Genomic DNA, 21552 nt, shown 5'->3' on the forward strand with positions numbered 1-21552 from the left:
TTACAGATGAGGAAATTGAGGCAAACAGAGGTTAAATGGATTGCCCTGGGTTACAAAGCTAGTCATTGTCTGAGGCAGGATTTGAACTCAGGTCTTTCTGACTTCAGCACTTTATCCAAGGCACTATCTAACAACCAAAGAAAAAACTTTAGATTTCTTCTGGAAATAATAGTCAGTGGAGTTTATTGAATAAAAAGAGGGTAAAACAGTGCTTTCAGGAAGGAGCTGGATTTCAGTGAGTTTCAAAATATGGAAAAGATCAAGAAAGATTTAAGATTAAGATTATGAAACAGGCCTTCTAGGAAGCAAAATGGGGAATGGGGTTAGGGAAGAATGGGGGAGGTAGTAAAAAGGGAGAGAGCAGCTGGGGCTGAAAAGTGGTATTTGTTCTTCCATGATTAGGGATTCAGAATCACTAGGATGGAGAGAATAAAAGGAAATAGGAGCATTCAATCCCTGAGAATGAATCTCTACAAAGCATTTGTGAATAGGGAGATATCAATTGAGGGAGATTACTTCACTACATGACAAATAGATGGATATGAAATTATTTGAATGTTTGAACTCAAATGGTTTGATAATAATTCATAAAGACATCTCCAGTGGAATCCCCCAGGATTTTGTAAGTATATCTGTGTTTATTAAGACTTTTCTCATTAGATAGAGTCATAGTTTGAGTAGGTGACTATTTATCAATTTTCCTGGATACAAAGTTCAGAGGAGTGTTTTCTATAACACAGACAGAATCCCCAAAGATTTTGTCAAACAAAAACAGAAAAAGGATCCTACAGGTCACACTAATTTCAAACATGACAAATTAACATTATTTATATCATACTATATTTTTATTTATTTTGGTAAATATTTCTGATTATATCTTAATCTGGCTTTTTCTTCCTTCAAAGTTTTGCATCTCTCTGTAAATCCATGGCCTATGAATTTGACATCTTTAGTCAACAGCACTGAAATGAATGTATCAAGATGAAATTTAATAGGGATAACTAAAATCTTTTCTCGGGCAGCCAAAGAAGTCCTTGTGATCTTAGGTTGCCTTAAGAGAGGCATATTAACTAGAAATAGGAAGGTAGTTATCCCATTATATGCTACTCTAATCACATTCCCTCAAAAGGGTTGTAAACTCTACAGATTTGTAAGTACACTTATTAGCTGGAGAGTCTCCAAAAGAAGAATCAGAATACTAAAGCATCTTGAGTCCATGCCATGTGAGGACCAGTTCAAGGAAGGAAGGATTTTACTATAAAGAAGAGAAGACTCAGGGGAGACATCATAGCTATCTTCAAGTACTTAAAAACCTATAAAGAGGTAATAGATTGGTTGTATTTATTCTCAGGGGGAAAACAGGATGGATGAATGAAAGTTACAAAGAGGCAAATGTATAGTTGATGCCAAACAAAAACTTCCTAACAGAGCTAGTCAAAAGTCAATTAGGCTGACTCAGAAGATCATGGCTTCCTCCTTGCCTGAGGAGGCAAATGTTGGGTGCCAGTCACATTGTATTCATTGGTCAATTTGGGTTGGACTAATGGGCCTCCAGGATTCTTTATAACCGAAATTTTGTGATTCCATGACTCATAAGTGAGCCAGGATTGCTCTGGGTTCCATCTCATAGTTGACTTTCTCCTGGCTCTTTGACAAGCTAAATTTCCCATTTCCATCACTTCTTCAGTCTATGTCATTATCAGTAAAAAGATTCCCTTCTCTAAATTTCCATACCCATTACACCTTAATTCCCTCCAGCCCATAAATCTCTGGTTAGAAATCCATCTTTCCCAGAGTCCTCTTTACCTTTACATATCTCTCTGGGGTCAGTGAAGAATATGTTCCCAGACTCAGAAGTATATCCATCCTGGCAGGAACAGGAAATGCCATTGATGCAGCTGGAATGCTTAGGACACTGAGGACAGGAAACTACAGGAGAAGAAAGATTGGTCAGAAATGTCCCCTGGGTGTAGGGAACAACTTTTTAAAAGTCAGATACTGTATGCTCATGTTCTCAGAGATATCACCAACACAAAAATCCCCTAGAGAGAAAAAGGTCATGGGTTAGAAGAGTGTTACATGGCTTGCCGTGAATGAAGGACCTGGAGAATGTCATGAAGGTCCACTTTCTATAACCTAGATTCTTAAAATGTCAGTGCTGTGAGGGTTCTTAAAACAGAGGACATGGAAATATCAGAAGTGGAAGGAATTTAAAGATCACATGTGATCTTATTTTACAAAAAGGCCAAGTTTGTCGAAGATGGGAAGAGATTTGAGATATAGTGGGATTTACTAACGATAACAGGAATCACTTGTCTCATTTCATAAAAAAGATAGTTCCATGGCCCATCCTATGGAAGAAACTCTTTTTTGCTTGGTCAGTGATCCCTTCACTAGGATGTGGCACTGAGTGGGATTAGTTCTCAGTAGACTTACCTCCCTGCTTCTGTGCTGCAGCAGTGACCAACAGGATGAAGAGCCCTGAAAGAGAGAGAGGTTGAATTGGAAATCAGAATGGAAGTTGGAATGAAGTCCAAAGCCATGCACATGCCTGGGATATTCACTGCCTGACAAAATCAAGTGTCATTGGATTTCCAAGATGAAAGAAACCTTGGAGGACTTCTAATTCAATGCCAAAATGAATAAGAATCCCATCTATAATTCATCAGACAGACCCTTACCCATCCTTCGCTCTATGCTCCCCACTATGGAAGAACTCAATATTTCCTGAAGTTACCGATTCTCTTTCATATATCTCTACTTAAGATTAAATATTCATAAATTTAGAGGCAGAAGGGACCTGTCATGTCATGAAGCTCAAATTAGATAATCCAATGAGATATTTGTAAATTGCTTAGCCAAATTGCTGGCATTCAGGAAATACTTAACAGATGCTCATGACTCATCCTACTCTAGTCTGACCTCTTAAATTTATAGATGGAAAATCAGAGGTCCAGAACCTGGGGTCACAGAGCCAGCAAGTGAAAGGAAGAAAATTCCAAGCCTGCCCTTCTGCCTAAAAAGCCAGTGGTCTTTCCTTTGAACCATGTTATCCCTAACCATTGGGAATTTGCTTCTATGAATTCTTAATTTTTCTTATGATAAATTCAATCCTCCCTTTTATCTCAATTAATCCCTTTCAGTCTTAGAACAGAAGTAATTCCTTTTTCCCATGCTAGCCCTTCAAATATTTAGAGATACTTGTAATGACCCTCCCCTTAGGTTTCTATTCTCCAGGATGAACACCTATAGTTCTTTCCATTGATCCCCACCAGCATCTTCTACCTCCTCTGGATGATCATCCTCAAAGGCATTCCCCAAAATTGACCTCTAAGGTGTAACTGCTGCTGCTTTAGAGGGAGATAAGTAGAATGAACGAAGGATCCAATGTCAAGGGACTTGATTTTAAATCCTAGTTCTTCTACTTACTACTTGCATGACATTTGACCAGCTTTTTCTCTTCTTTGGGTCTCAGTTCCTATAACTACAATGTCTACAATTGCTCAATTCCTAAAACAAAGACATTGGTCCAACCAGCCTCTTAGGTTTTTCTAGCTCTGAATTGATAATCCTATGAAGTAACTCAGATCAGAGAAGTCTCTGCATAGGTATTCTCCTTACAGCTGTGATGACTGAAATAAGGAAATGATTCCCCCCCACAACCCAGTTTAATTCCACATCCTCCAGCAATGAGCTTTAACTTAGGCTGCTGGCAAGTAGTCAAAGCAATTGAGCTGATTTGGGGTTTATCTTTCCTCCTTGTCCCCTGACCTCCACCTAGAGAAAATCTACAGGCAAAGTAACAGAAATTCAAAGAATAGAAAGGAAAGAAAAATGTATCCGGTAACTTGAATCTAGAACCAAACTCCTTTGCTAGCTCCATGACTATGGAGAAATCTGTGAGCCTCAGTTTCCCAATCTATAAAATCAAGGTAATAAGGTTTATAATAATAGAAGCACTTTGTAAACTTTAAATTGCTATTAAAAACAAATTCTCACTAATTTGGTATGGGGAGTCAGCACTGAGCTGAGGGCAAAGGTCATATTCCTAGGCAAATACCCACCTAGGGTAAAGAAGCCTACTCCACACAATTTACACCTGGGGCAAAGGTTCTATTTTTAACATCCCTGGGTAAAGAATTCTGTCTCCACACAAGTTACATTCTGGAATAACTCCTGTCACAAGAACTTTCTGTGGATTTATAGTCTTTGTTTCTTGCTCCATTTTATCCTATATAAGTTTATGCTTATCCCTACAATAAACGAGACTTGATCAGAAAGCCTGTCTTATCTCCATTCTTCATGTCTCCTGTCCCCCGTTCCCTATTCTTCTCTTCTAGGGCCACATTTTGGACAATTTGGAGTTATAGAATTGAAAGGCAAATAGAAGTCATCTAGGCTAACTTTTTCATCTTACAGATGAAACTATTAAATTATTATTAAAAATTAATTCTCACTAATTTGGAGTTATAGAATTAAAAGGCAATAGAAGCCATCTAGGCTAATCTTTTCATTTTGCAGATAAGGAAACTAAGTCCTAGAAATAGGTTTCCAAAAGTCATATAAGCAATAAGCAAAAGAACTGAGATTGAAGCCCAGATATTCTGCCTCCAAATTCTGACCATTACTGAATTAAACAAGCACATGACTACTGCCTATTTACATTTTCTATGTACCATGTATTTTGTTAGAGACTAAGCATATATGGGAACAGGTAGGTTCTGTGATTTAGATAGAGCATGGAATTGGAATCAGGAAGGTCTGAGTTCAAATTTGACCTTGGATACTTATGAACAGTATGACCTTAAACCCCTTTTTATCTCAGTTCCTCTTCTGTAAAATGGGGATGAACAGAAGGAAATGGTAAACTGGGTATCCCTGCCAAGAAAATACTATGAACCCTATGGCCTTGGGATCACATAAAGTTGAAGTCAACTGAACAATAAAAAAAATTATATTCTCATAAGGCCATAGCATGTGCACATAAGTCTATATTTAATACATATAAAGTAAGGATAGAGACTGAATTTATAATCTAATTAATACAGGGAATTCCTGAATAAAGAAACTCTCTTAACTAATATAGGTCAACACCTCTCTGCAATTTAAAGTAGCAGAGTTTCCTAAAACAGGGCTTCTTAGACTTTTTTTCATTCCTGACCCCATTTTACCTGAGAAATTTTTACATAGTCCCAAGTATGATAGGTATAAAAATTATACTTTTACTGATAATAAATCATCATTTCATGAACCCAACATTCAGTTATGAGGTCCCTTATGGGATCAAGAAGCTCAGTTAAAGAAGCTGAGACTTAGAGCACATGCAGATTAAGGGACTTTCTTTAGACATAACACCTAGCCTAGCTGTGCTGAGCTCTGGGTCCAGCCGTCTCCCCAAGCCATGATGACTCTTTTTATAGAATGTAACTGAGCAATTTGAGAGCTAGAAAGCAATCATTGGTGAATTAGGAATGGATTTTTGTGCTATGCTTTGAATGGAGGCTGGGCTTGTAAGATATGGAAGTAAGGAAGCAGAATAGTCCAAATCAGTAGGACCTCCTCTACAAAGTCATGAAGAATGAGATGGGATGGTGTATGGAAATACATTAGGTTTGTTTCGCTGTAACAGAAAATGTAGAAAGAGCTCTACAATTGGAAAGACCAGGAAGGGAGAGAGGAGGTGGAGGGGTTTTTTGTTTTTTGTTTTTGTTTTTGTTTTTTTATATTAAAGCCTTTTATTTTTCAAAACATATGCATGGACAATTCTTTAACATTAGCTCTTGCAAAACCTTGTGTTCCAATTTTCTCTCCCTTCTCCCATGCCCTCCCTAGATGGCAGGTAGTCCTAATATATATTAAACATGGTAGAAATATATATTAAATCCAATATATTTATATTTATACAATATATACATATTTATACAATTATTGTGCTGCACAAGAAAAATCAAATCAAACCAATAAAAGAAGAAAGAACAACAACAACAACAAAGAAGAATAAAGAAGAAGAAGAAAATGCAAGCAAGCAACAACAAAAAAGAGTGAAAATGCTATGTTGTTAACCACATTCAGTTCCTCTCTCTGGGTGTAGATGGGTCTATTCATTACTGAACAATTGGAACTGGTTTGAATCATCTCATTGTTGTAGGGAACCATGTTCATCAGAATTGATGTATAATCTTGTTGCCATGTATAATGATCTCCTGGTTCTGCTCATTTCACTCAGCATTTCACTCAGCATCAGTTCATGTCAATCTCTCCAGGCCTTTCTGAAATCATCCTGCTGGACGTTTCTTATAGAACAATAATATTCCATAGCATTCACATACCTAAATTTATTCAGCCATTCTCCATGATGAGCATCCACTCAGTTTCCAGTTTCTCGCCACTGCAAAAAGGGCTACCACAAATATTTTTGTACATGTGGATCCCTTTCCTCTAATGTTCTTTTTGGGTTTTTGGAGGTCTCTGGGTAACCTTCTTTTCAGCAGACTAATAACCACAGGAATAGCCAGATGTTTCTTTATTATCTCCTTCAATGTCCTATCTCCTTCATTTGGGGCTCAGATAGCTTTCTTGTGGCCTTCAAATGGGACTTGGTCTCAATGGAGGAAATGCAGGAGGCCAGGCCAGCCACCATGAGGCTGATGAAGATGGAATTGACTCTCTGTGAGTTCACTAGGAAACCATTATTTGTTGTAAGATTAAATCAATCATACTGAACTTAGAGAACTATTAATCACTGAATTAGCACCTTGTAAGAATCCTTGTTTCAAGTTCAGAGTTCCAACCCATAACACTCTCCCTCCTTTAAGATCTCTTTGGGATATAAGCACAGTAGAAACACTGCTGGATCAAAGAGTATACACAGTTTCATAACTTTTTGAGCATAGTTCCAAATTGCTCTCCAGAATGGTTGGATCTGTTCACAGTTGAGGTGGAGGATTTTAAATGCAGATTGAAAATACTGTACTCTGTTAATAGAGAGTTATTAACAATATTTGGGTTCTACAATATTTAACAAGTTAGATAAAGAGAATCAATAGGTGTGCCACATGTAATCCCTACAACTAGAGACAATAAGATTGATAGCTCAGACATTGCTGCAGGGCTAAAGTTGACAGGTGTCCACATAAAGCTTAGCATCAATATGGTGATCCTCTGAGAAAGGAGGTTCAATAGGCTGCCTAAGGCCAGCCAAGGTCAGAAATGAAGCAAGTTACATTTTCTGTGTTAATCGGCATTAGGATTTGAATAGATTCTATCTGACAAAATAGGGAAACCCAGTCTCCAAATAAAAGTTAAGAGGAAAAGAAGATTGAGATTATAGGAAAAGAGGAATGAGATTGCTATTCTCCTTCCTTATTGTTATCAGCAAATGGTCTTTTCTCAATGGTCATCCTTCTTTACCTCAATTGTTGACTACACTTCCCTTCCAACTTCTTTTTTCATTCTGAGTTTTTAAGACCCTGCTCCTACCTGGTTCTCCTCCTACTTCTCAGACCAATTCTTCTGAGTCTGAGTAATTTCTATCTGCTTAATGATATTTTCCATACAAATAACTATCCATCTTGCCCTCATCTGTCTGCTGAGCTCCAGGCCATCTTCATCAATTGCTTACTAGACACCTCTATCTGCATGTTCCATCGCTGAATATGTTTAAACTGAACTCGCCATTTTTCCCCCTATCCTCCCTCCTCATCCTCCTTCCTAACTTCCCTATTTATGTTAAGGAAACCTCCAGTCTTTTAGTCACTGAGGTTTGAAAATCCAGAAGTCTTCCTCAACCATCCAGTGTCTCTTATCCCTCACTTTCCCCAAACATTTACCCAGTTTTGTTAGCTCTATTTCATGTAACCATCTTTTTCTCAGTCCCTCATCACTGCTCACTTGAGCTATAATAGGCCACTAAGTGGCTTCCTTTTATCCTTTTATCCAATCTCTCCCCTCCTCTAGCTATCACCCATACATCTGTCCAAATCAATGTCTCTAAAAGCACGGGTCAGATCATGTTACTCCCCTGCTCAAAAATCTTCAGTAGCTCCCTATTAACTCCAGTATGGAATTCCTATTGTCTCATTTGTTACTTTAAGCCCTTCAAAATCTGGCTCTCACCTACCTTTCACGTCTTCTTATACATCATCTCCTTTCAAATTCAGCCAAGAATCACCAAGGATGAAAGGCATGACTGGTTGTGATCTGAACTTCTATTGGGGGGGCTCCCACTCTCAAGTCAATAAAAATTTAATACCTAAGATGTTCCAGGCACTGTACCAAGTGCTAGAGCTAAAAAGTAAGGCAAAAGAGAAGACTAGCTTCTAGACTAAAAAGAAAGAAAACATGCAGACAATAATGTATAAATGAGACATATTCAGATTAAATTGGAGCTAATCCACAGAGGTAGATACTAATCCAGTGACGAGTTGATGGAACTCCTGCAGCACTTTCCAGTATCTTGCACAATCATTTGCTAATAACAACTCTCATTTCTCCAGGATGTTAGGTGCTTAAATATTAGAAACCCTATGAAGTAGGTGATATCTGGGTTCAAATCCCAGTTTTACCAAATACCATCTGTGTGACAATGAGTGAATCACTTCCCTTCCTCAGGCCTCAGTTTCTCCATCTAAACAATGGCAACAGGAAGAAAAGATATTGTGTGGAAGAGAAGATCACTAAGGACCTTCCAATCCTAATTCTTATGACCCCATGATTATCATATCATCTCTTTTAATCTCTACAACTTGGAGGGTATGAGTGCAGGTAATATTATCCCTACTTTATAGGATGAGGAAACTGAGGTTTCTGAGAGTCAAGGTTACTTATCCTTTATTCCATACTGAGTATGTATCAGAGCCAGAATTGAAGAACTGAAATCAAGACTCTTAACCTCCACCCCTAAGAGCATTACTCTTTCCACTATATATCACACTGTGTTTTTTTCCCTTTTTGATTTTTTTTTATAAACAATTGATTTTAACATTTTAATTTTAAATTTCTCCTCCTCTTCCATTTATTTTACTTATAAGATTATAGATTAAGAACTGAAAAGAACCTTAGAGGTCATTGAGTCAAATCCCCTCATTTTACAGATGATACTATAGAGGCACATTAAAGTCGAGGCACATTCCCAACGTTACACAGTTAAAAAGCAATTGAGGCAGGATTGAAATGCAATTCTCAGGGGCAGCTAGGTGGCACAGTGGATAGAACACCAGCCTTGAATTCAGGAGGACCAGAGTTCAAATCTGGTCTCAGACACTTAACACTTACTAGCTGTGTGACCCTGGGCAAGTCACTTAACCCCAGCCTCAGGAAAAAAAAATGCAATTCTCTCTGACTCCCAGGCCAATGTTTCATAGGTTATACTCTATGAGATTCAATGTATCAGTTTATGGATTCTTCAGATTGGAATAGAGATTATGCCCAGATGTCTCATTATACACAAGTGAAAACTGAACTCAGAGAAGAGATGGATTCAAATCCAGGACTATTAACTATGTTGCTTCTAGGGATTGTAAGATTCTACATAGTACATCCTAATGGCAGGTGATGGTATCATGTCACGAAAATGTCAGAGTTAGAAGGAGCCAGAGCATTCACCTAGACCAGAACGTCTTAATGTTCTTTTTTTCTATTTTTTCTTCTTAATGTTCATGGTGCCATAGACCCTAACCTCCCCTTTATAAGTCAGTCTGGTGAAGCCTAAGAACACCATCTCAGAAGGATAATTTTAGCTACATAAAATAATGGCCTTGAAATAGTTATCAAAATATTTTAAAATACATTTGGAGACTACAGATGTTATAAGAATCTCTGACCTAGTCAAATCCCTTCATGTTTTTTAACTAGATCTTTGAGAAGTTCTCCAAGACATATAGCTAATTAGTGACCCATCCAGAATGGTAGCATGTCTACCTTAATGCATTAAGTAAGTGCTCAAGGAACATTTACTGATGACAATGATGGACAACAATCAACCTATTTCCCCTTTCCAAAAATTATCAATCTTGCATTAAAATATCTAATTCCTCTAACTCACTAAATATGTTATTGGGGTTGAAGAAAAGTAAGCATATAGAAATAGTCTTCCTGCTGGCTCATTTGTCTTTTCTAATGATATAAATACTTCTAATGATATAAATCTAGCATTAGAAGAAAGTTGAAAATATTATTGTTGTGACATTGAGAAATAGTGACCCAATTTCAAAACCTTGGTATCTTCCTAGACTTCTCACTTCTCTGTATCCATTCTAGCTAGTCAATTGACAAGTGTTTATCCCATCTTCAGCGAGGGGAAATTATCTGCTGGACACACTTTTAATCTACATTGTTACCATTTTCTCCATTATTTAAGAAAGTCTAGACAATTTACAAAATAAAAAAAAAAACAAGCCATGAATTATAGCATTTGCAGGTTTTTAAAGTGTGAATGCAGACTGAAAATTTGACAATCAAGCTCTCTTGAGACAATCTGAGTTGGTTCCAACACACTCCTACATTCTGCAATATCGCTCATATCCATTACATTTTCTCCACTCACAAAACTACCATTTGGCAATGGTCTCCCAGATTTAAGTCTCTTCTCTCTCCAATCCATCCACCATGCAGTCAAAATAGCTCTATATACCTCTGATTATTATTAAAAAGCCATCCCTAATCTGGTTTCTAAGTAGATTTCTAAGATTTATTATATATTATTTTCCTTTATGCTCTACATGTGCAGCCAAATTGGCCTCCACACTGTTCTGCACAAACAATTTATTTCTCTGTGTCTTTGCATAGGGTTTCCCCAATGCCTGGAATATTCTCACTCCTCAATGAAGATTCTTTGGGGACTGAAGGCTCTTTTAAATGGATTCCTTTACAACCTATTTTAAGTGTTATCTTCTCCCGGGGTCTTTTCTGATCTTTCTAGTGATTAGTTCCTCCAAATTTCCCAGTGAAGTTGCTTTGTGCTTACTTTCTTTATACATGTACATTTTGTTTCCTCGTGTAGATTGTAAGCAACCTGAGACCAATAAGAAATTTGATTTTGTTTTTATTCCATAAGCACTTAGCTGAGTCCCTGACACATATTGTTGTTTTTCAGTCTTTTTCAGTCATGTCCGACTCTCTGCCACTGCTTTTGAGGTTTTCTTGGCAAAGATACTGGAGTGGTTTGTCATTCCTTCTCCAGCTCATTTTACAGATGAAGAAACTGAGACAAACAATACAGGTCACCCAGCTAGTAACTGTCTGAGGCCAGATTTAAACTCATGAAGATGAATCTTCCAACTCCAGGCCTGGCACTTCTGTATCTACCGTGCTACCTAGCTGTGTCCCCTCCCCCATCCCTGGCACACTGCATATTGTTAATAAATGCTTGTTCATTGATTGATTGAATATTCTGAAATGCTGACACATAGAAAAAGGGCTAGCAATGAAGCAAGGGTCAATGTGATGAATTGGGATATTTAAGGCTTAATCTTCTTAATAACATTAATCTTTATAATATCAACCTCTTCTTTCCAGTATGTTTGGCTATCACAGAGTATTAAGAAAGAGAGCACAAGAACAAGAGCATATCCCTTCAAGGTAACAAAAATAATAATAAAACTGGAACTGGATGCCAACAATCAATCACTGGGCTTTTTTTCCCTTCTAAAATTTTTATTGATATATTTTGTTTTTCTATCACTTCCATTTCAAAATATAACCCTTCCTGTACCCTTTTCCAGGTGAAAGATAGTATGAATAGTATATTAACATGAATGATAGTAGCTCAAAAAAGTTAAGCAAAGTATGAACTGTATTTGGCAGAATATTTGTTTTCAGAACATATCCTGAAAAGAAGGAACATTTTCTATTCTTCAAGGTCAGCTTGATCATTATAAGGTAAAAAAAATTTGAGAATGTAATACAACTACTTGGGTAAATTCCTTCCTTGTTCTAGGTTTCAATTTTCTCATCTACAAAATGAAAATATTGGGCAAGTTGATCTCTAATGCTTTATTCTGGCAGTGACATTTATTAGCTATGCAATGTGTGACAATTCCCTGACTTCTCTATGCCTCAGTTTCCTTCTCTGTAAAGAAAAGCTGTGGATCCTGAGAACTCCTAATATTTTAATAAAATATCTTTGCGTGGTCATCAGTTGAGTGACTCCAGACAAAGCCTTTCTCTTTCTTGATCCTAGTTTTCCTTTCAGTTTAATAAGGATTGATTGGTGTCCATTCTGGAGAGGACCAAAATGATATCACTATGTTAGACTCAAGTTACAGTATGTCCAATCGTGACTGATCAGACCAAAGTGAGCTGGAAATTCTCTGCCACAGGTTGGATACAAATAGTAATTATAAATATTTGGGATGAATAATACCTGTCAAATGTGGTTGTTTTCAGTAAAACATTTTGTAAACCTTTAAAATACCAGAGAAATTCACTGTCATGTGTGATTATTCTTGTCAGGAAATCCATGGAAGTACTAACTAGTTTTTTGTAAAGATTAGATTGCAAGTAAAGCAATATATATGTAAAAAGAAGCAATTTGCCACTTACCCCAAAGAAGTAAGAACCAATTCTCAGCCATGATTCTTGGTAAGCTTCTGTCTGAAAACCAAGAGGGAACTATAACTTCTTTTATCTACCCTTGGTGTTTTGTAATATTTTGAGTGGGTGGGTAAAGTTAATAACAGGAAAATATTTTGAAATCCACAAGATGTTATGAAGAAGATTTTTAATTGTCACTGTTTCTAGAGGAAACTTGAATAATGGGGATAAAGTTAAAACTGAGGAAATCTATGCATTGCGAAGCACCATTCTTCCCCAATTCCATGCCATTATTATCTTTCAATTCATTGCATTAAGGAGTACTTCAATCATGATCTTTTTGTGAGTCTATATCTACAAAGGGCTACTAGAATCATCATTTAGATTTAACCAACTTATCAACTCACCTCAATTATGGCCATCTCTATGTATCCCAAAAGTGGCAATTAGATTGGTGAGGTAAAAACTATAAAATAAATATATGAATTAAAATTACTTAGCAGTTCCAGTGCCAAGATGGTTGAGTGAAAAGGAAGCCTCTGAAGCCCTCCCAAATTCCTTTTCAAACAATTAGAAAACCACTTCAGAATTCAGGAACAGGGAAGCAGTTTACCAACCTGGCAGGAAAGGTCTATCTTTCTAGGGTAGGAAGGAAGAAAGATGCAAGAACAGCATTAGCCAGCCTCACAGCTGGGGGCTTGCAGCAAGGTTCTGAGCCCAGGGAATTCCACTAGCAAGGCCCTACCTACTGGAACAGCCTCCTAAGCAAGTGAGCAATCTGTGCAACACAGCACAATCCCAGGGACCACCAGCCACAAAGCAATGTTTTGACGCTATTACTGAACAGTTGTAACCCACTGCAGGGTTGACCAACAGCAAGAAGATGCCCCTTAGGACTACCAGCAGAAAGATCCTGTTTCACAGCAACCAGGTCCTCAGCCCTGAGGCAGACCAGCAGCAAAACTTCCTCTCCAGGTAAGGCCAAAAAGAAGATTTCCCTCCCTAGGACAAGTCAGAAGGGAAAGCTATCCTCTAGAGAAAGCAAGCAGCTAAATCTCACTGAAGTTCAGTAAAAGCCAGCAATAAGACCCAGAATTCCAGCCCAAAACTCCAAACAGTGAAGGACCAGAGATCAATTTTCACATAAAAAGTCACAAAAACTCAGGAAAATAATCAAAAGCAAAAACAAAAACAAAAAAATAATGATTATAGAAAGTTACTGTGATATTAGGGAAGATCAAGGCATAAACTTAGAAGAGGACAAGTGTCAAAACATGTATATGAAGCCTCAAAGAAAAACATAATTTTGTATATCAAAGATTGTAGAACTTGTTTCCATCACAGAACTCTGGTTCTTCCCCCAAGGAATGACCCTTATGATTTGAAACAATCACTAAATAACTGTTCCTACAAGATTAGAAAATACTCATATTGTCTTGCACTCATAGGCTGGTCATGGAAAACCACTCAAGTCCTCAAAATGATTGTATTGTAATCCAACTTTCTCCTCCCTTCCCATTTATGATTTATGTATAAAATCTCTACCTTTCCTGTGTAGGGATCCTGTGTTCCCAGAATCAGCCAGAGTCAGGATAATCAAAAGTCTTTATTCTTGGTCTTTTGTGGTCACAGTCAAGGGATTAGATCTAGCAATCTCCACACCTCTTTCCTCTCTCTCCACTGCCAGGAGAATGCCTCAATTTCCTCCTCCTACTCCATCCACTCATGTCACTTCCCCTTCTTTGTCCACACCCACCCATCCAGCCAGCACCAAATAGTTGGGGAGGGTCATCCTTCAAACATGTTAATAGAGAATTGTCCAATTGGCAATTAGTCTCACATGCTCCATTATCCAAGTGCATTTCCTCAGTTCAAGTCCTTTATATTCCTGAAATAAGAGAAAGTCTCTCCAGAAGAACTTTTGATTTACAAACTATATTCCTCATTCTGAAAATGATTAATTAAACTGTAACTTGATCTCTAAAACCTTCCAGCTATTCACAGTTTAGAGACCAAGAGAGCAAAAATCTGTTAACAAATGAAATAAAGAATCTTCAAACATTTCTAATGAAAAGATAAGAAGTGAATTAAAATTGACTTCCAAATACATCCCCAAGGAAAAGGTAAAAAAGAAAAAAAGAGAAAAAACACAAGAAATCCAGCAAGATAATATGTGTAGCTCTTAACTATTAATATGAGAGAAATTAACAGTTTATGTATATAGAGGATGTGGATATAAGGTGACTTGGATATAATGATACCCCTCCAAAAAATAAAGGGGTGAGAGAAAAATTGTGCTGGAAGAATTTACCATTGAAGAGAGCAAATTATTTTACATAAAAGAGTGAAAAAACGATAACGGAGAGGAATATTGGGGAAAAGAAGTAAGTGGGAAAAGATTAAACTTATTCTCATCAAACTTGACTTAAAAAAGGAATAACATAAACAATAACATTCAACTGGATATCTGGTCTATAAAGAAATAATAAGGGATGGAGTAATAGAAGGGGGAGGGGAGACTGATTAAAAAGGGAAAGGTGATGATCAGAAGTAAAACACTTGTGAGGAAGGAAAGTATGGGGATAAGAAAGAGAAGGAATAAACAAGTGAAAATAGCATGGAGGGAAATATACAGTTACCATCATTATAAATATGAATGGAATGAATTCATAAAATGAAAGGGGATAATATACAATATTGAAAACCAGAATTTTACAATATGTTGTTTACCAAAATAAAAACAACACATTTGAAGCAGAAAGATATACACAGAGTAAAGGCTGGAGCAGGATGTTCAACTGAAGCAAAGAAAGGAGGGGTAGTAACCATGATCTCAGGCAAAGCAAACATTAAAATAAATCTAATTCTTGTGATGGAAAGTGCCATCTGCATCAAAGAAAGAACTGTGTAGACTGAATGTGAATGAAAGCATAGTATTTTACCGTTTTTGTTGTTATTTGCTTGGTTTTTTCCCCTTATGTTTTTTTTTCATCTTTTGATTTTATTTTTCTTGGGCAGAATAAATATGGAAATATTTTTTCTTTTAAAAAAGTGAACATGTTCAACATATATCAGATTTCTTGCAGTCTTAGAGAGAGGGGAGAAGGAAAAACAGGGAGAAGGAAAAAATTGAAACACAAGGTTTTGCAAAGGTGAATATTGAAAACAATCTTTGCATGTATTTAGAAAAAATAAAATATGATTTAAAATAATAAAAAATAAAATATATTTAATTAAAATAGATAAAAAGGAAATTCTATCTTGCTGAAAGATACCATAGACAATGAAGTCATATCAATACTAAACATATTCGCACCAAATGATTTAGTATCTAAATATATGAAGAAGCTAAATGAGTTACAGAATGAAATGTATAATAAAACTTTTGTTGTTATTTCTTCTTCATTCTCAAAGAGCACCACAATGTCGAGGAAATGATACCATGACAATGCAAATGAATTGCATTTAAGTGAGGGAGGACTGTACAATGTTACCATCCTCACTATATCTTCAAGAGCCATCTGGGTTTTGTGTCAAATATAGATCAGGGTGATTGGAGATGCCTGAGTATAGTGACCTATACTAGTACGGGACCTCTCCTCCCAAATTTGATAAATCTACCCAAAAAGTAAAAAAGAAATTAAGCAAGTGAATAAAATTCTGGAAAAGTTAGATATAATAGATCTCTGGAGAAAACTGATCAGTAATAGAAGCAAATATACTTTTTTCTGAATAGTACATGGCACACACACAAAAATTGACCAGGTATTAGGACACAAAAACCTCACAACCAAAATGCAGAAAAGCAGAAATAATAAATACACCCTTTTCAGATGATAATGCAATAAAAATTACATTCAATAATGGACAGTGGAAAGAGAGATTAAAATTGTATTAGAAATTAAACAATCCAAAGAGATCATAAAAAAGAGTAAAGGATCCATATGTGTAGGAAATGTTTGTAGTAGTCCTTTTTGAAATGACAAGGAACTGGAAATTGAGAGGATGCCCATCCATTGGGGGCTGGTTGAATAAGTCATGGTGTATGAATGTTATGGAATATTATTATTCTATCAGAAATGATCAGCAGGATGATTTCAAAAAGGCCTGAAGAGACTTACATAAACTGATGCTAAGTGAAATGAGTAGGACCGACAGAACACTGTACAGCAACAAGATTATATGATGATTAACTGTGATGGACTAGGTTCTTTTCAATAATGAGATGATTCAGGCCAGTTCCAATAGACTTGTGATGCAGAGAGCCATCTGCATCCAGAAAGAAAACTATCAAGACTGAATGTGGATTATAACATAGTATTTTTACCTTTTTGTCGTTGTTTACTTTTTGTTTTCTTTCTCATTTCTTTCTCCTTTTTGATCTGATTTTTCTTGTGCAGCATGATAAATGTGGAAATATGTATAGAAAAACTGTACATGTTTAACATATATTGGATTACTTGCTATCTAGGGGAGGGAGTGGGGAGAAAGGAGGGAAGAAAATTTGGAACACAAAGTTTTGCAAGGATGAATATTGAAAACTATATTTGCATGTATGTTGAAAATAAAAATATATTACTTAAAAAAGAAGTTAAACAATCTAATCCTAAAAAATAAGTGACTCAAAGTACAAGTCAGAAACAATTGATAATATCATTTTTTTTAAATGACAACAATGAAATAATATACCAAAATTTATGGGATGAAGCCAAAGAAGTACTTAGGTGAAAAATGTATATCTCTAATTGTTTACATCAATAAAATAGAGGAAAAGCAGGTTGATGAATTAGATATAAAACTAAGAGTAAAACCAGAAAAAAGAAAAAATTTAAATTCCTTAATTAAACATCAAATTGGAAATTCTGAAAATCAAAGGAGAAATTATTAAAATTGAAAGTAAGAAAATCATTGAACTAATACATAAAACTGGAAGGTGGTTTTATGAATGAAAAAAAAACAATAAAAGAGATAAGTCACCGAGTTTATATGATTTTAAAAATACTAGTGTCAAAAATGAAGGAGGTGACCTCATTATCAGTGAAGAGGAAATTAAAGAATTGTTAGGAGCCCTTTTGCCCAATTACATACCAGTAAACCTGATGATCTAAATAAGATGGATGAATACCTACGAAGAAAGATATCCTACCAAATTTTTTTACAACATAAATATGGTGCTGATACCCAAACAAGAAAGAGTCAAAATAAAAGAAAGAAAATTATAGATTAATTTGCCTATGCTGATACAAAAATTATAAATAAAATATTATCAGCGAGATTACAGAAATATATCACAAAGGTCATACACTCCACCTTTAGACAAAGAATCAATATTGAATGTGGACTGAAACATACTACTTTTCTTTTATTTTCTTTTAGTCATATTTTCTTATGCAGAATAACTAATATGGAAATATTTTGCATAATTGCACATGTATAACCCATATCTGCTTGTTTAACATCTCAGGGGTGGGGAGATCTAGGAAATGAACGATAGAATTTGGAACTCAAAACTTTAAATAAAAGTGTTTAAATTTTTTAAAAATTAAACACTACTTAGCCAGAAGCTGGAAAGACATAGGACTGACTTTCCCAGCCAAGGAGGTTTTTTTTTTTCTCTAAGATTTATTCTTGACCTATAGGAACAGTAAGCAGAAGTTCTATGAAGGCAGATTTGGGCACAAGTACATGGAAGAACTTTCTAACAAGCAGGAATGAAACAATGGATTGGTTATTCTCAAGAGTTATGAATCATCCCATCACTTGAACTGTTCAAACAAAGGGTAGATAATGACTTCTTAGAAAATTTCATAGAGGAGTTAATTCTTCAGATAAGGATTAGATATTAGATAAGAAACTCACCTTTTTTGCAGCTCCAATATTATGTGATACTCTAATTCGAATGCATTGAAACAACTAGTTTGCTTTCATTTTTTTTTAAAAATGGCCTAGCATAACCAACAAGATGAAGGACAAGGCATTTTGATACTCATGAACTCTTAAAATTTCCTACAATAGGAATTGTGCACAAAAGATAAAGTAATAGCAGTTGTCTCTGCAAGCCAAAACTCCCAAAGAATCCAACAAGATAACAATCTTAACAGCACAGGAAATTCATCCCAACCCTTCATTCATTCACTCAGCATCCTTGCCATACTCTGGAAGGAAGGCATAATTTGACCCATAGACATGTGCTCTAAGATACAATCAGCAATTGCTGCTGCTGCTACAGTCTCTGTCAGAACACACTGTCCCTACCTTCACCTCACCATTCTATGATAACAAGAATCAGATCTCAGATCTGCCCATTCCTCCCCCCATGTAGAGGAGAGGTGATATGGGAAAGCAGGAGACTGTTCTGCCCTGGGCAGCAGTATGCTGCTATAGTAGCATTCAGCCAAAGAACTTGAGAACAGAGGGGAAGGGGCAAGAAGGAGGAAAGGGAAGTAGCATCCAGCTAGGGCCAAATCTCTCAGCTCAGAAATCACTCTTGGTGCAAGGAATGAAGCCAGTTTAAAAGACAGTTGCCCAACAAGGAAAGAGGCTGAGACAGTTTTGCATTGCATCCGTTGAGGGATTTAAAGTAAGAGGAGTCAAAAATAAGCAATAGAAGAATAAAAGGGGAAAATAACTGAAATTACCAAAGATCTCAGGGGGAATAAAACATTTGAAAACCTTAAACATAAACAAATGAAAAACATGGAAACAGAAAGTAATATTATTATCAAAACAATTAAATGAGTCCAAATATATCTAAATAATATTAGCAAAAAGAAATTGAACCAACAAAGAAAATTGATGAGGCAAGGGGGCCATGTGGAGTCCCAAGTCAGCATGGAACCATTATAAAGTATCCCCAAATGGTTCAAGAGAGAGAAATGAATAGTTAAAGGAGAATTGATGGCATGCACAGCAGAAATAATTGGCAGAATAGAAATCAGTTACATTCAACAAGCATTTATTATGTCTGTATCACAGGCACTGTACTGATCATTAAGGATACCAAAAAATGTTCCTACCTTTAAGGAATTCAGTCAAATTGGAGGTACAATATACAAACTATTATGTACAAGAAAGAATATGTGCAGAATGAATTGGTAATTGTTTAGGATACAGAACTGGGATAAATAAGTTCTCAGCATGGGAGACAGCCAATGAAAATGCACGAAGTAGGAAGATGGCATACCGTGTGTGAGTAGCAGCAAGGACTCCAGTGTTATTGGATCAAAGAGTATTTTGTCTTTATACTCAAAAGCTTAAAAATATTTGTTGAACTTGAAACATAAAACTGCCTTTAAATTTCTGTTTTCTTTCTCAAGAAAGAAATAATGGATTATATATAATGGATTAATTTTTACAATTTGATTATCCACAAAGATAGAATGAGGTTTGAATTATAAAAGAAGCAACCCACATAACCATTATAATAAATTAAAAAGATCTGAATTTAAAATAGTAGTTATAATTTTATTTACTCCAAAAAATTCATGAGAATTTTTGGGAAAATGCCATTGATTATACTGCCTTTTTATAAATGATTCATTGAGCTGAACATAAATGACAACAACTTTTTTTACTAGTTTAAAAAATGGAATAATAAACATTTAATATTTATCTGTAGAACAGAAATTCATATCAGAGCATAGCTGAGGTTTACAGCTAAAAGCATGCTTATCAAAGAATGATATCAGATCACAGATCATCCAGTCTGACACATCAGCCTTTAACTGCAGTCTTCATTATCTACAGTATCTCTATTGCTCCTTATCTCCTGTCATCATTCTGGGACAATTTATTCAGATGTATCCAGATTTTCTAGTCTTCTTCCCCAACTATTTCTCTTTAGAGAAACAGTTTCTCCTTTCTTAGACAACTGGAGCAAAATTTAATAATAAGAGGGAGTCACTGTACTAACATATACATCCCACTCCTCTTCCAGTATAATGAATAATGATATTAAAGCTGTTTTAATTATTTATTAGATTGTTTTAAAAAAACTAGAAGCCAGGGCAGTTTTTCTTATGTATAATCTAAAATATCTCCAGTATAAAACCCTATGTAATATTTCAATATCACAAAATCCTTCTATTCCATTTTAGATCACTATTCTCAACTTCCATGGTCAACATCTTTTAACAGATATTTATATTTTTGCATAATGCTTTTGATTGTGAAAATAGAACCTTACATTGTAAAGAAGTTGTGACTTGATTTTATTGTCTTATTGCTAGAGATTTAGCTTCCTATGGGCTATTCAAATACCTAGGCTAAAATAATTAAAATAGTTTAATGGAAGAAGGTGACTGAATTGCTGCATTTATCTATTTCTTGAGGTATAGGGAAAGGTGGTAGAAGAAGAGGTGAGTTCTGGGCTCTACTATTGTCCAGAACTAAATGAATCGATCAATAAGCATTTATTATTCACCCATAAGTGTCAGGCAGTGATGCTAAGTGCTGGGGAGAAAGAGACAAAAGACAATTTCTATCCTCAAGGAACTCACAATCTAATAGGGGAGAAATTTATGTGTAAACAAATTGTACATAGGATAAATAGGAGATAACTAATAGAAATAGGGTACTGAAATTAATAGGAGTGAGGAAAAGATTGCTATAGAATATGGCATTTTAGTTAAGACTTAAAGGAAGCCATTTAGGCAGAAATGAGGAGAGGGAATACCCTAAGCATAGGGATAGCTAGAGAAAATGCTAATTATTTGATGATTATTATTGCATTTGAGAAAATAAATAAGGACAATGACAGACACATAGTTCAATCTGAGTTTTAGGAACGTCACTTTAATCATTAAATGCCAGGTGGATTGGAGTGGGAAGAAACTTGAGGCAGGCTGACCTACCAAAAAACTGTTGAAATTGTCCAAGAATAAGGGATGATTCACCAGAGTGGTAGCAATGTTCAAGGAGAGAAGGGAATATAATCAAGAGATGTGTTGGCCTTGTCAACAGACTTTGACAACAGCTTGGATATGTGGTGATAGTGAGAGAGTAAGGAATCCAGGATTACTC

The 21552-nt window shown here is 35.9% G+C and overlaps 1 protein-coding gene across 2 annotated transcripts in view; it reads right to left on the minus strand.

Annotated features, from left to right (window-relative positions):
• The window catches only part of LOC141566077 (putative adhesion G protein-coupled receptor E4P), a 45913-nt gene extending 33322 nt beyond the window's left edge, over positions 1 to 12591 (minus strand). Inside the window, exons 1-3 of one of the 2 annotated variants that reach the window (XM_074310119.1) lie at positions 12541 to 12591; positions 2437 to 2481; positions 1807 to 1929 (exon numbers count right to left, since the gene is read on the minus strand). In XM_074310119.1, the coding sequence (XP_074166220.1) occupies positions 1807 to 1929; positions 2437 to 2481; positions 12541 to 12571 (199 nt within the window). In that variant the 5' untranslated portion in view covers positions 12572 to 12591. The remainder of the gene's footprint in view (positions 1 to 1806; positions 1930 to 2436; positions 2482 to 12540) is intronic. The other variant, XM_074310127.1, reaches the window with a different exon arrangement.
• Between the last annotated feature and the right edge of the window lie 8961 nt (positions 12592 to 21552).

This window comes from Sminthopsis crassicaudata, chromosome 1 (genome assembly GCF_048593235.1).
Source record: "Sminthopsis crassicaudata isolate SCR6 chromosome 1, ASM4859323v1, whole genome shotgun sequence".
NCBI lineage: Eukaryota > Metazoa > Chordata > Mammalia > Dasyuromorphia > Dasyuridae > Sminthopsis > Sminthopsis crassicaudata.